Raw genomic sequence first — 15,289 nt, forward strand, 5'->3', positions numbered from 1 at the left:
GTTATACTGCCCTCAACATTATTAATCCTGAAACTTAAAGCAAGTGGTGACAGCTGCTCGCTATTGAAATGCATGTTCCTGTAGGTGTGCAAGCAATTAAACATTGGTGGCATTCCAAACAGTATTATATCTTTCTGAAGCAACACAGGAGAAGATGCATTTGCTCGCTGCGCTCGTTCAATTAAATCATCTTTATTTTACTTATTTATGACCAGAAAATGCATATCTATGTATTGCATCACATTCCTGTATGCAAATCACATTTGCTGTCACAAAAAAATTGATTGATTGATTTTAGATAAAAGTGATTTATTAATCACCAGAATTTATATGCTCAAACATGACTATTTGGCTCTCCTAATGTAGGTCAGGACCACCCTGTATTTCTGGGGTGACAGAAACACTTTAAGATCACAAGGTTAAATGACAGCATACGACCTTGACATTGTCAGCCCTACTTATGTATGTAACTACCCAATAACTGATTCTGTATGGGCCCCTTTATTCACTCCATTTGGCCTCCAGCCCAGTATATCTGTTTTAGTTGTGCCTGACAGGAGATACAGCATAAAGGCTGACAAATATTTTATGCAAGGGCTCAGGGATGTGACCATTTTGCCAACTAAGACGTGCCAACTGCAAAGATCGAGCAGACCACCACCTAAGAGGAGTAGTTCTATTGTTTTTATATTATCGTTCACAGGATAACATCAAATTTACTTTGCCTCAATTTATGGGAGGCTTTCTAATATCATCCAAGTAGCCATCAAAATTACAGATATACCCATAGTGATATGTGTATCAGCGCTGGCTTTATTTTGCAGCGTCAGCTCCATGCAGTTAGCTACAAGGGTTGGCTGAATAATTCTGCCTCCTAAGCAATTATTTGAGTAACAAGTAAGACACTCACATGGATCACATATCTGCTTAAAGCTTGGATTATTATCTAGGCTATCAGGCAGTGTCATTACTTTTCCATGTAGTTCCTTTCTTCATTCACACAATTGCGCTGGCAGAGTTTTTGCATCCCAGTGTAACAGAGGCCAGCAGGTGTCGCTGTGCAGATGTAGTTAGTAAACCTCACTCCCAAGAGCTCAAAAGGATTCTCTGGTCACAAGGCCAGAGCCCTGGGTGTTGGCCTTCTGGTTAGAAAGTCCGACTTCCATGCCGAGGATCGTGAGTTTGCGTCCCGAGGGGAGTGAATGGGTGGAGTCATAACAACACAATGCAGAGTGCAGCTGCTACAATGGTGCCGTGACCTGGATGGGAGTGAGTTTGGGGGGGGGGGGGAGTATAACGGAGGCCAGCAGGTGTCGCTGCGCAGATGTAGTTAGTAAACCTCACTCCCAACAGCTCAAAAGGATTCTCTGGTCACAAGGCCAGAGCCTTGGGTTTTGGCCTTCTGGTTAGAGAGTCCGACTTCCATGCAGAGGATCGTGACTTGGCATCCCGAGGGGAGTGAATGGGCGGAACACAACGCAGAGTGCAGCCGCTACACCCTGCAATGTGTCCCTTGAGGTTTTCTTTTAGTTTGTGGAAAAAGGAAAAAGTCGATGGACACAAGATCGGGACTGTACCGTGGGGGTGGTAAGATTTGAGCCGCTGCAATGCATCCTTTGTCTGTCAACTCAAACTGTGTGGACGAGCACTGTTATGCATCTTTTCCAGGAGGAACCCACATCAACCATGTGCACAGATTTTACAAAGTGACATATCGGGTGAAGTTGTCATTGTTGCCATGTTCCAAAAATTCTGTGAGGACTTCGCCATCACACCCACACTTGATGCTGTGCATCTGTGGCTGTTAAGAGGCTGTTACTACATGTCTGGTCACACAGAGTCATCGCGGCTGGATTTTCACCTTCATATTCCTTGCCCACCTCTTGACTGTGTCCCCATAGACGACACTCATCTGTCGATTGAAATCCATTGGCGCACAACCCCCTGCATGTTGTTACATGTACGTTGCTGTTATTTACCAACTACAGTGTGAATGTGTTACATCAAAGGTGATCCAGCACATGCGTGAAATTGAATGGAAATATCCTTTGGTGCAGCATTAATCAAAAATTAAACGATTTTTCTCATATCAATTTCACTACAGTATCTTGCCCGTCACTGAAATAATCACATTGGAGGCACAACCTTTCAGAAGACCCTTTTACATATTGTCTATCAAAGTGAAAATATAATTATTTTAACAGAATGCAGCCATTGTCCTCTGGATAAAGCCTGATTTATCCTTCTACAACTCCATAAATCCGTGGCCACGCAATGTCAATGTCGATGTCGACGTGACACTTTCAAAGTTCTCCATCGCATTGGTGGATGTTGCAATGCAATTTACCACCGGAATAGTAGGGGGTGTAACATGAAAAACATGGCAGGAACTTTCTTTCTGCCTGCTCCACTACTGTTCCTGATTGGGGGGGGGGGGGGGGGGGGGGGGGGCTGTGGTGTTTCTTTTTTTTTCTGTGCCAGTTTGTCCCTCAACGAGCTTCTCTGGATAATCATCAACCTCCAAACCAACATCACATGCAATTTCCCTGCATGAACTGCGGGTCATTTGAGCACCTTTGTAGTTTTTTGACTCTGTGATGTAAAGTTGGCCATATTTGTGGACAGCAACAGTAGTATTCGACCAGGGTTTATTCAGAAAGGACATTTTCAGGGGTCACGTAGTGAAGCAAATGAGAGTCTACAACTACCGCGGGAAGCTAGTCTATTGCAGGTCACTGCCTCAGCCAAGGCAGTACCCATTTACAGCTTTGTGGACTAGGACAATGCAGGTGAGGTCTCGTGTCCAAGGGCACAAATGGGTAGCTTCAGTGGGAATTGAACTCCAGTCCGTTAGGTGGCAGTCCAACTTGTCTACATCTCTATACTTGGTCACCAAAATTGACCTGACTCCAACATTATCTTACAGAACCGCAAAAGATCAGAATCACTTTCACATAAAGGGGAATAAAAATGTTCTAAACCATTTTAAAACACTGATATTGGATCTGTGCTACTCATAATAATCAATATCAGGAGACAAAAAAGTTGAATCGGTGTAATCGCAGTCAAAATCAACAAAACTCAATTTGAGCCTTGAATGAACAGGTAAAGTGAGATTACCTGTTTGAAATATAACAGCAGTAAACTGACCTCAGTGAAGTCAAGCTGTGATCTTGAAATGTCACAGATGTCAACAGCAGCCACAACGACACAATAATGTGAGAACATAAATATCAAAGCTCATACATGTGCACAAACACAAGGGAAACCCTTAAAAGCTCTCTGTGTACTGTGACCCAACACTGAACTCAAACTCTGCACACAAAAATCTGTCTCTTGGAAGAACTATTCTATGCTTTGGCTCCTGGCCCAAAAAAAACAAGAAGTCACCAAGAAATGGAAGTTCAGAATCAGCTATTTGATGTGACTGTAAGCATCCATGAGATGCTTGACTTAAGTGTGCACTTTGTTACTTTTGTGTGTGTACATGTAACTCAGTATGTAGTCTGACCACAGTATCTGTTCAAGTAGTCAAACATTAACCTTGTGGGGATAAAAACCAACCCAGGTTCCTTATTTTGGCCTGTGTTGAGGTTCCTTATCCAGGATCCGGGGGCACCCTTAAAGTTCTAAATGTTGCAGTAAAGCACCAGCATCTCAGATGAAAGCACCGCCTTCAAGGAGAAGGAAAGCTAGTTCTGAGTCAAGTTGTAGCCCTTTAGAAGCTCTCCTTCTGGGAAGAACCGAACCTGACCGAAGTCTGACCATATTCTTGGTTAGAGGCTTTTTTAGCTTTTGAACTGGTTTCTTGGTGGGAGGAATTTATGGAAAGTTGCTACTCTCCACCATCTTGCAGGAACAGTGCTATATGGCTGGTCACAACTGTCTATTTATAAATATGGGGAGGGGCAATAGTTCCATGTGGAGGGACTTGCATGCACGTTTAGTGCATGCACAGCCTGTCTGAAGATAAAAACAAGGAACAGAAAAGCTTGGATTGCAAAACACAGAGGGAGTGTTATTTCATTCTCTACACAGGATGCCAATGCACCACTGAATAATTACACAGGAAACAGCTATTTGCTGCTATATACGTGTAATGTTTAAAATTTCATTGAAAGGGTCTTTAATCTTGAAAATCAAGCTTCATGACCTAGTCCCAATGGACAGTGGTCTACGATCCCACCCAATACATAAAGTTATCAGCCAGGAAGCATTTTCATCGCCAAGTTCAGATGAGACTAGTCAGAAAACAGCATATTGCAGAGTACTTCAAGGTACAGACCGATGTGGTTTGTGGTAGAAATCTGCACTCACAACAGCAGATCAGCTTGACTGCATTGTCTTCTTGTTAGTTCACTTGTGAAGACGTGTTTCGCCTGAGCATCATCTTGTGATATAGGGCTACGCATGCTGACATACAGCGAGGATGTTAAATTAAAAAAGAGACTGTAGTTCAGTGGCATCACCAAATCAGGGAGCCTTGGTAGCACCTGGTGTCCATTGAGGAGAAATATGAGATGACCTTATATATATATATATATAAGTGTGTGTGTGCATTCTTTTAAAAATATCTCTTTCCGCTCTAAAGTCTACTGATCTGTATTGCTGGAAAGATGTGTGTATGTCTGTAAAGCGATTTAATTGGCTCCTTAGTGAGCCACAGGCCTACCTTGCTCTTGCTGTTTGCTGGCAGCAGCAGCTTTTTGGCCCGGGGAGTAGAAAGCAGACAGAACACTGAGGGAGCTGACCAGCTGACTTTGAATAGAGCTCATTTTGGAAGGTCCAGGTTTCCCTGCTGGTTTCCCTGTTGTTGCTGCAGGGACTGTTTACCCACAGGCTTAGATGATGTTCCTTTTCCAGCTTCTGCTCTTTTTCCTAATGTCTGTTTCTGTGTGCTGGGACTCTCCTGCTGGCTGGCTGGCTGTTGAGCTCCAGAACCACTCCCCAGATGTGCCCACTGCTCCCCTAGAAGTCCTGTTATCCGTGTTACAACTTGTCCCAAAGCTGCAGGTGAAGTTGGTGACTCACCAGAGCCTCTTCGAGGAGGCTGGGTCTCACTTGTGTCCCGACGGGATCCTTGGACTTCACCTGAACCCCTACGTTGTGCTGCTTCACTGGATCCTCTGCGCAGAGACTGTAGTTCAGTGGCATCTTTGCGAGGAGGCTGAGCCTCACTGGAACCTCTTTGAGAATCTTGAGAGTGAGCTTGGATCTCAGTTGACCCCTTGCGAGTTGGGTGGACCTGGGCATCACCTGTTCCGTGAATAGGGGGTTGCGATACACTAGATCCCTTGTGTGGTCTTTGAATCTCTTTTGAGTCACGTTTAGTTTCAGAGGCTTGAGACTGAGACTGGGTTTGAATTGCCTGCGGTCGTGTTTGGAGTGTAATAGATCCTACAGTCTGGCCCTTAGGCTCAGTCTGAGTTTGTGATCCAGACTGCTCCTCACTAGAGGTTGCACGAGACCTCACCATTTGGGTTTGATCTGCCATCTCACTCTGAACTGGGGTCTCATGTGTTGCTTCTTTTTTGGAAACCTGAATTTGGAGCTCAATAGTTGATGGCGATGCAACCTCTAATGGAGCCTTGGGTTGGGTTTTTTTCTGGGATGAAGACGGTTGACTTTGAGGTTCACTAGCTGATGGAGCTGGAGCCTGGCACTCAGTCGTGCTCTTTGCTGGTGCCTTGGGCTGGATTTTTGTCTGGGTTGGGGATGGTTGGCTTTGAGTTTCACGGGATCCCCTACGAGGACGCCTGGGTGAAGCCTGAATTTGGGGAGATGATGCTTTAGACTGCTCACCTGTGGGCTTCCTTCCTCTCTGAGGTCTCACAGGCACTAGTGACTTCACCGCTGAATTCTCTGCTGCTGCTACTACTACTACCGTGTCAGTGACTACAGTTTCTTTAATTGTTGCGCACACAATCTTGCTATCCGTTTGCTTCTTTACTGCATTTCCAGTCTGTTGTGGGTCAACAATTTCTACTAATGCACTTTCTGGAAGTACATGTTTTTTTCCTGAGGCCTTCTCTCCAACATTCTCTTTAATCTTAGCTTCTAAACTTTCTTCTTTTGTTGTAAGTTGACTACCCTGCCCTTCATCTTGCACTACAATAGCTAAAACTAACGTTTGTGCAAGTACATTTTCAGTAGCTTCAGCTGAACTCTCTGTAATGGGTTCTTTCAAAATTATTTCACTGTATTCTTTTTCACTCTGAATTCTTTCACTTACTTCTTTGCCTTCCGCACTTTCACTTTCTTCTCTTTGGCTGCCTCCAGATTCTCTTACATGACTCTCTGCTTCTGCATCCCTAGTTGGATTGTTGTCCAATCGTCTCTGTGTCTCTGTTTCAGTCTGCTGGTCTGTCCTTGGTGCCACCTCTGTCTCTGTCACCCTGTCCACAGTGTCCACCCTCTCCGTCTCTGTGCCCCGTTCTACACTACTGGCCCTCGGCCTAAATGGATGGTCTGTCACCATCTCGCTTTCAGTTTCTGTGACTCGGTTCACCCTTTCTGCCACTAAGGTCTCAGTCATCTGATCCTGAGTGATAACCTTTTCTGTTTCGGTGCCACGTTCCATGCTGTCAGCTCTGGGTCTTGGTGAACCTAAAGCAGCAACGTCTGTCCCTGTCTCCGTCACCTCTGTGTCAGCTTTAGCTATCACTGTTTCTTGATCTGTACTTCCAGTCTTTGGTTTGGGGACACAAACTTCAACACAGATTCTATCCGTATCCGTTCCCTGATCGACTGCAGCAGGAAGTTCTGTTTCTGTCTCTTGATTAGAAAAATTGGGTCTTTCTGTCTCTGTTCCCCTGTCAATGCTTTTCCGTCTTACCCTGCTGTGTGTTTCTGTAGCAGATATCTCTAATCGCATGCCCTCACTCAACTGTAGTATTGTCTCTTCTTTCATCTTGTTGTCCTCAATTTGTTTTTTCAAAAGCGTATTAGTTTTCTCCAGTTCTTGGTTTGCCTGAGTAAGTTTTGTTTCTAGAATCAATAGTTTCTCCTGCAACTTCTGGATACCAATTAGGTCCTCATCATAAGAGGGATAACTGTCACGTTTTCGGTCTTCTGCCACAGCTCCACCTTGAACAGTGCTAACAACCTCTGAATTTTTCAAAGTCACAGTTAGCGATGTTAACTCATGTCCTGAAATGTTCTGTGCTAATGTTTGTGCCGCTTGCACCACTATCTCTTTTTGTTTGTCAGAGACTTCTGATGGCTGTGTTTGTCTTTCTGTTTTCTGTTCTGACACTTTTCCGTGTGGAGATGAACTCTTAACAGAGTCCCGTTTTTCTTGGGGTGATGCTCTGTGTCTCCTTATAACGTTCTCTTTCTCTGGCGCCCACATTGAAGCATCCGCACCTCCAGTATGCTGATGCATCACAGCTGAATTAATCCTTTCTGAAACTCCATGTTCTTGTGACTGAGTGTTTGTCTCAGCATCATTATTTGGGGTTTGTTCAGAAGGTGTTTTGGAAATGTGTGCTTGTGCATGAGCTTGGAGCTGAAGGAGCAGCCGGTGCCTTTCTTCCCTCAGGGAGCAGATCTGAGCCTTTAGTTCTGGGATGGTTTTGACCTGCTCTTCAAGCTCTCTGACCCGCTTCAGTGCCACTGTAATCTGCTGATGAAGTTCTGCCCGATCCTGAGGAACACACCGTCTTTCTGGTACATCTGCTGAAGCACGCAGTATGTTCTCTGAGGAACCATTCTCTGGTGTTCCCACAACACGGTCTGGACTGCTAGAGTCAGAAGCTCTCCGTTGCTGTAGGGTGACAGGCATGCTTGACGCTCGGAGAAGGTTTGGCCGACCTTGCATTCCTGTTTGCGTCTCCTCAACTTGCTGAGGCCCAGTACCTGCTTCATCTCTGGGTTTTGCTGCAACAAAGCTCACTGTGTGGCTGGTTGTCCCCCTATTGCTCTGAATGGAAGTCCCCCCATCACTTGACCTGAAATCAAAGATCTGTTGGATCTCAGTCACACGTGATCTAGGCTTAGGTCCAAGGGTGGATGTTGCCGACCATGTGCTGTCCTTTTCCTTCAAACCCGGCCGAGTCCCATGCCCAGGAAGGCTGAAATTTCTCGGTAGAGTACTAAATTTTGGTGGTCCTCTGATTCTGCGTTGAATATGGACCCTTTTGATGGTGTTGCCTTTTTCAATATCGTCGACATACTTAAGGAAGTCCAGATCCAGATGAAAGCCATAGGGTGTTTCCACTGAGTAGGGCAGCTGCTTCCTCGGAACACCAGCCTCACTTGACTTGGACTGAAAGCCGGTTGCTGCAAGAAATGGACCTCACAATTAATTACCTCAGTCGGTTGCTTATTCACTTAATGGACATCACATTATTAGTACTATTGATCATAATAACAAGAATTAGCAGTTGAATAGCGGTTCAGTTCCAGAATAGCAGTTCAATTTACGAAAGTAAAGATAAAATATTATCACTATCCCTAGTCACATTTAGCCACTTGTACATACAGGCAGCACTGGGCTGTGCACATAGTGTTCCATTATGTAGAACCACATCACTTACTAGGAAGTCATTATCATGCAGTGATTATGCCAAAACAAAGTAATTAGTATGCAAAATGGTGTTCATGCTGTGCCAACTTATGAATACAGTATGAGATGGGGGGGGGTTATCACTTGAAGGAAATAAAGCATTTGTTCATGTGGCTTCAGGAAAAGCACAGGAGCTCAAAGGTTTACTCCTTCATGACACATATTACAAAATAAAAGCATTAAGGTTTTATTTTATTTGGCTAAAGGGGAATAAAAAGACTGTGCCATAACATTTCAAAGTCAGATCAGTGTTTGCCTAAATGCAGACTTGGTGACACTTACCATTTTTCTTGTCCATGATTGAAAGCAGAGTTCTCACTCATTGAATTGATGCTGCTACAGTTGGAGCCTGCAGCCTGGAGAAAACAGTCACAATAGACATGTCAGAAAGTAAATTATTAATGTGTTGTTACCATTTGAAGAGAACTGACTACATGCATTCTGCTGGTTATTTAAACGTCATTTTCATACTACAAATAATAATCATAATAAAAAAAATGCAGCACCTAATTTTCATAGAAATATTGCCACCACATGAAGCTTAATCTCAATTTTTTTAACCTCACTTCAAAGACACACTGAATATTTAGTTTGAAACCAGAGGTTTAAAAAAGAAAGGCATACTGTTCACCACATCAGTTTTTTTTCCTTTTTCATATACTAAAATAACAAATGTTTGCTTACTCGATACAAGATATACTGTCATAATTTATGCCAGAACATTCCTGAGGAATTTCCTGCTAGGAAAAATGTTTTAAAATATGCCAGATACATCAAATGTCATGTAAGCAATCTGCAATGTTTTATAGCTTAAACCTGAACATGATCTCCAAAGTTTATGATGTTTAATCTTTAAATGACAAGCAACTACAGTAAAAAGGGATGTAGTGCTACCTTCAGTAGAGGTTTCAGAGTTTGGAAATGAAAAACATCCATCAAGTACAAAATGCTTTAATCACAGTTTACCTATTTGTGTGTTTGATTAATATTATTCATAATATATATGTTATTTCTCAGTTTAAGTAGTTTATGGATTTTAGTTTACTTGATCAATTACTGCAGGAAATCTTGATCGCAAACCCTATCACCGCAAAAATGATTTTTAATTTTGTTTTTTTTGTTTTGTTTTGTTGTTTTTTTTGACGGGGGTCACTATAGCTGTTATACTACAGCATTCAGTTTGGAATAATGTCATTGTGAAAAACTTTGGAGAATTTTTTATTGTTTAAATTTTCAAGAGTGTCCATGTTATACGGTGTAGTGACACAAAATTTTCTGCACACATCAGTGGTCTCCTACTGGTTATACTATAGCACTCAGTTTGAAAAAATGTGCAAAATTGAATTTTGCTAATTCACTAAAATTCATTTTTTGCACATTTTTCCAAACTGAGTGCTGTAGTATAACCAGCAGGAGACCACTGATGTGATCGGTGAATTTGATGACACCACACCTGAATTTACTGAATATTGTTTTTGCACATTGTAGACGGTCCCTAAGCTTTTGTTTCACAGCCGCCTGCTTGTTCAGATCAATTATTATCAGTTATTTTTTCAGCTCAGAGGACGGCTCATATGGATAAAAATAAGGTTGTTGCTCATTGTCTACCTTCCTGAGGTTAGAAATTAGTGTTGTTTGTTATTCTACAATGTTTCTCTTCAGATTCTTGAGCTGTTTACCGGAGTGGGCGGTTTCTGTCCTCCGGGAGTTTGACAAGTGGACCGTCCAAGTCAAACTCCTCACCTGACACTGTCCCCGGAGCGGGATACGCCCAGTTAGACTAGTTCCTTGTGTAATTTCTTTGGATTTTTTTGGAGATTTGGAAACCTATACATTTTCTGAAAGCTTATGCTATAAGCTTTCAGAAAATCCATGTTGCCATTTGCTCCCATAAACCAATATGGCCGCCATCTTGAATTCCAATATGGCCACTAGCACCTCACACATTTTGTCCAAATAGTGACTGGTAAATAACACAAATATTAATTTTACCACTCAAAACTACAATTTTAGCTAAGAATGAGTTTGCTGGCATATGATAACAGGGCCTGCAAGTCACCCTGCTGCAAACATGCTCTCCTTTCAGTGAAATCACATATAATTTCATTTCCGAGAATTACCTGCCTATGTTTACCAGAGGTAAAGATCAAGCTGAAGGAGTCCTACTTATCTTTGTTGGTAGGTGGGACCCCAGAGGCAGCTGACAGGTACCGGCAGGCCAAGCGTGCCGCAGCCCATGCGGTTGCAGAGGCAAAAACTCGGGTCTGGGAGGAGTTCGGGGAGGCTATGGAGGAGGACTATCAGTCGGCCTCGAAGAGATTCTGGCAAACTGTCCGACGCCTCGGGAGGCGGAAGCAGCTCTCCACCGGCACTGTTTACGGTGCGGGTGGTGAGCTGTTGACCCTGACTGGGGATGTTGTTGGGCGGTGGAAGGAGTACTTTGAGGATCTCCTCAATCCCATCGTCACGTCTTACGAAGAGGAAGCAGAGATGGGGGACCCAGAGGCGAACTCATCCATTACCCAGGCAGAAGTCACCGAGGTGGTTAGAAAGCTCCTCAGTAGCAAGGCTCCTGGGATGCATGAAATCCGTCCTGAGTACCTTAAGTCTCTGGATGTTGTGGGACTGTCTTGGCTGACACGCCTCTGCAACATCGCGTGGCGATCGGGGACAGTGCCTCTGGATTGGCAGACCGGGGTGGTGGTCCCTCTGTTTAAGAAGGGGGACCGGAGGGTGTGTTCCAACTATAGGGGGATCACACTCCTCAGCCTCCCCGGTAAGGTCTATTCCAGAGTACTGGAGAGGAGAATTCGGCCGATGGTCGAACCTCGGATTCAGGAGGAGCAGTGTGGTTTTCGTCCTGGTCGCAGCACACTGGACCAGCTCTACATGCTCCATCGAGTGCTCGAGGGTTCATGGGAGTTCGCCCAACCAGTCCACATGTGTTTTGTGGATCTGGAGAAGGCGTTCGACCGTGTCCCTCGGGGCACCCTGTGGGGAGTGCTCCGGGAGTACGGGGTCCGGGGTCCTTTGCTAAGGGCTATCCGGCCCCTGTACGACCGCAGCAGGAGCTTGGTTCACATTGCCGGTAGTAAGTCAAACCTGTTTCCAGTGCACGTTGGCCTCCGCCAGGGCTGCCCTTTGTCACCGGTTCTGTTCATTATTTTTATGGACAGAATTTCTAGGCGCACCCAGGGTGTAGAGGGTGTCTGGTTTGGGAACCACAGAATCTCGTCTCTGCTGTTTGCAGACGATGTGGTTCTGTTGGCTTCGTCAAATCAGGATCTTCAGCGTGCACTGGGGTGGTTTGCAGCCGAGTGTGAGGCGTCCGGGATGAAAATCAACACCTCCAAATCCGAGGCCATGGTTCTCGACCGGAAAAAGGTGCTTTGCCCTCTTCAGGTCGGTGGAGTGTCCTTGCCTCAAGTGGCGGAGTTTAAGTATCTCGGGGTCTTGTTCACGAGTGAGGGACGGATGGAGCGTGAGATCGACAGATGGATCGGTGCAGCATCTGCAGTGATGCGGTCGCTGTATCGGACAGTCATGGTGAAGAGAGAGCTGAGTAGGGGGGCAAAGCTCTCGATTTACCGATCGATCTACGTTCCGATCCTCACCTATGGTCATGAGATTTGGCTCATGACCAAAAGAACGAGATCGCGGGTACAAGTGGCCGAGATGAGTTTCCTCCGCAGGGTGGCTGGGCACTCCCTTAGAGATAGGGTGAGGAGCTTAGTCACTCGGGAGGAGCTCGGAGTCGAGCCGCTGCTCCTCCATGTCGAAGGATTGGAAGGATTACATCTCTCGGCTGGCTTGGGAACGCCTTGGGGTTCCCCCGGAGGAGCTGGGGGAGGTGTGTGTGGATTGGGAGGTCTGGGCGGCTTTGCTTGAGTTGCTGCCCCCGCGACCCGACTCCAGATAAAGCGGAAGAAAATGGATGGATGTTTACCAGAGGGCAAGCTATGATTCTGAACAACAAAACTGTAGGATAAACATTTTAATATTACATAATATTTTCATAACTGTTTTAATATCAGCATTATCATCTTAAAGATACATTAATGTTTAACAAGAAAGTTTTTTGAAAAAGAGAAATGTATCAGATTTGGCAAGAGCAGAAAGAAGGTATGCAAAGCAGAATAAGAAACAAAACAGGAATGTTATTATGTAGCCCATTATCTAACTTCAGCACATGAAAACTAACTGAATAAATATTGCAACAAATTAATTCATTAATTAATTTAATGGACACACAATGTATGAGTTACAGCAGTGACAGTGATGATGAAAGTGATAGCTATTAAGTATTTTGTAGACCTTAATTAGGCCTACATGTACTTTACTAAGTTGGAACAGTTAGTCCACTTAGTATAGTGGACATTTATTCATATATGTTAAGTATGTAATAAGCTGTTATATACCACTATTCCTATGTAGGTTTTTGACAATAAATATTCAGTTTAGTTGAAAAAAAGAATATGTTTTATGTATCTGGCATATTTTTGCAAAAATTTAAAATGTTGGTAGCCATATTGGAATTCAAGATGGTGGCCATATTGGTTCATTGGGGCAAATGGCAACATGGTTTTTCTGAAAGCCCATAATGTAAGCTTTCCAAAAAATGTATAGGTTTCCAACTCTCCAATAAAATCCAACGAAAGTAAAATATGGATCACAAGGAACTAGACTAAGTGGGGCCAGGCGCTTGACACCAGAAGCAAGAGCTGCTCGGATCACCTCCCCACTTCACCGGCTATAGTGACCCCCTCCAAAAACAAATAAATAATAAAAAATAATAATTTTGCGGTGATAAGGTTTGCGATCAAGATTTCCTGCAGTAGCTGATCTGTAAACTCAAATCCATAAACTACTTAAACTGAAAATAACATATATATTATGAATAATATTAATCAACACACAAATAGGTAAACTGTGATTAAAGCATTTTGTACTTGATGGATGTTTTTCATTTCCAAACTCTGAAACCTCTACTGAAGGTAGCACTACACCCCTTCTACTGTAGTTGCTTGTCATTTATAAACATCATAAACATTTATATATCATCATAAAATTATATTATATATTTTACACACACATATATATATATATACACACACACCCACACACGGTCTGTTAGAAAAGTATCGGACCTTTTTATTTTTTTCAAAAACCTGATGGATTTGAATCACGTGTACTTGCATGAGCTAACCTTGAACCTTCGTGCGCATGTGTGAATTCTTTCACACCTGTCGATTGCATCATTTGCTGGTAAGCAGCATTTGTGTGAGGTCGGGTGTAGTCTCTCGTCAGATTTTCATTGCAAGGAAAATGGCGGAACGACTGGAGCAGCGCGACTGCATCAAATTTTGCCAGAAACTGGGCGACAGCCAGGTGGAAACCATTCGGATTATTCAGGCGGCTTTCAGTGACGATCCTATGGGCATCACACAGATTAAGGAGCGGTACAACCGGTTTAAGGACGGCCGCACAACGGTGGAGAGCGAGCCACGCTCCGGTCGGCCATCAACATGCTCAACATGCTTTTGGAGGGCGGTATGTATTTTTAGAGGCCCGATGTTCACGCCCAGTTGCCCAAAATGACAGATATTTGCCTGAGTTAGACGAGGGCGAATATCTATCATTGCAGGCGCGACGGCATGGACGGAGGGACTCAGAAAATACATACCGCACGACAACAGCATGTTATTTGCATTATTATCACTTACTGAGATACACAACACATAACGCGTACATAAAAAGTTGGCTCACATTAACTTTTGTTGTGTCGCGCTGCTCTCCAAATTCAGCAGGGCGTCCTCATCAAGCTGGCTGCTCTGGCTGCTGTTCATTGTCGTACTATCCATGAGAAAATCATCTGGAATATCCATTTTGGGACCGACACACACTTCTCAACTTTTTAGTTTTTTGGTTTTTTTCCCTCTCCGGACAGTTCTTGGGCTGCGCGCTATGTCGTCATTTGTTTACGTACAGCGGGTGGGTATAGCCAGGTAGCGTCGACGAAAATCTACGATACCGGCCTAGCAACACCTCGGTAAAGTGATAATAATGTTCATTACAGTTCTAGTATTTGTACTTGGTTTCCCTAAACGAGTCAGTGAAGAGACTAACATTTTATCATACTATTATTAGAACTATATTTTCATTAGTGTAAGTGAGAACTTTGCTCAAGCGCTTTCTCATTCATGTTGTACATAATATCCATCAAAATCTGACAGAGTAAGCTCACTATACCTGCTGTGTAAAACCCCTGAGCAAAAGGAACAAATTACATTCCATGCAAATTTGTGTCAGTGGAGAGAATGCATTCCATGTAGGAAACACAGCAGTCAAGTGAAGTTTAATAAATACTGGAGTTCAAACCTCAACATGTCACATCATTTCAGCATGGAGCATTTACATTATTTTTCCACTGCACTATATGAAGCACATCGTCTGTAATGGACATCTTTTATATATATATATATATATATATATATATATATATATATATATATATATATATATATATATATATAGATATATATAGATATATATAGATAGATAGATATCTATCTTCTTTGACAGTGTTGTGAAGTTAAATCCCAGATGTTGTGGTATAACAGTTAGTAACCCTGCTACCACAGCTCACATCTCCTGTTTATCTTCTGATTCACTCACAGCTAATTACTGCAGCTCACCCAAGTGTGTGCAGCCCACTGATCTCTA

General features: G+C 43.5%; 1 protein-coding gene across 1 annotated transcript in view; it reads right to left on the reverse strand.

Annotated features, from left to right (window-relative positions):
• kank4 (KN motif and ankyrin repeat domains 4) overlaps nucleotides 1-15,289 on the reverse strand; it is a 267,734-nt gene that overhangs the window by 38,516 nt on the left and 213,929 nt on the right. The window contains 4 exon segments of the mRNA XM_034179538.1: nucleotides 4,673-4,828; nucleotides 4,831-5,187; nucleotides 5,239-8,280; nucleotides 8,849-8,922. Coding sequence (XP_034035429.1) covers nucleotides 4,673-4,828; nucleotides 4,831-5,187; nucleotides 5,239-8,280; nucleotides 8,849-8,864 — 3,571 coding nt within the window. The 5' untranslated portion in view covers nucleotides 8,865-8,922.

The sequence above is a fragment of the Thalassophryne amazonica genome, chromosome 10 (genome assembly GCF_902500255.1).
Source record: "Thalassophryne amazonica chromosome 10, fThaAma1.1, whole genome shotgun sequence".
Taxonomy (NCBI): Eukaryota; Metazoa; Chordata; class Actinopteri; order Batrachoidiformes; family Batrachoididae; genus Thalassophryne; species Thalassophryne amazonica.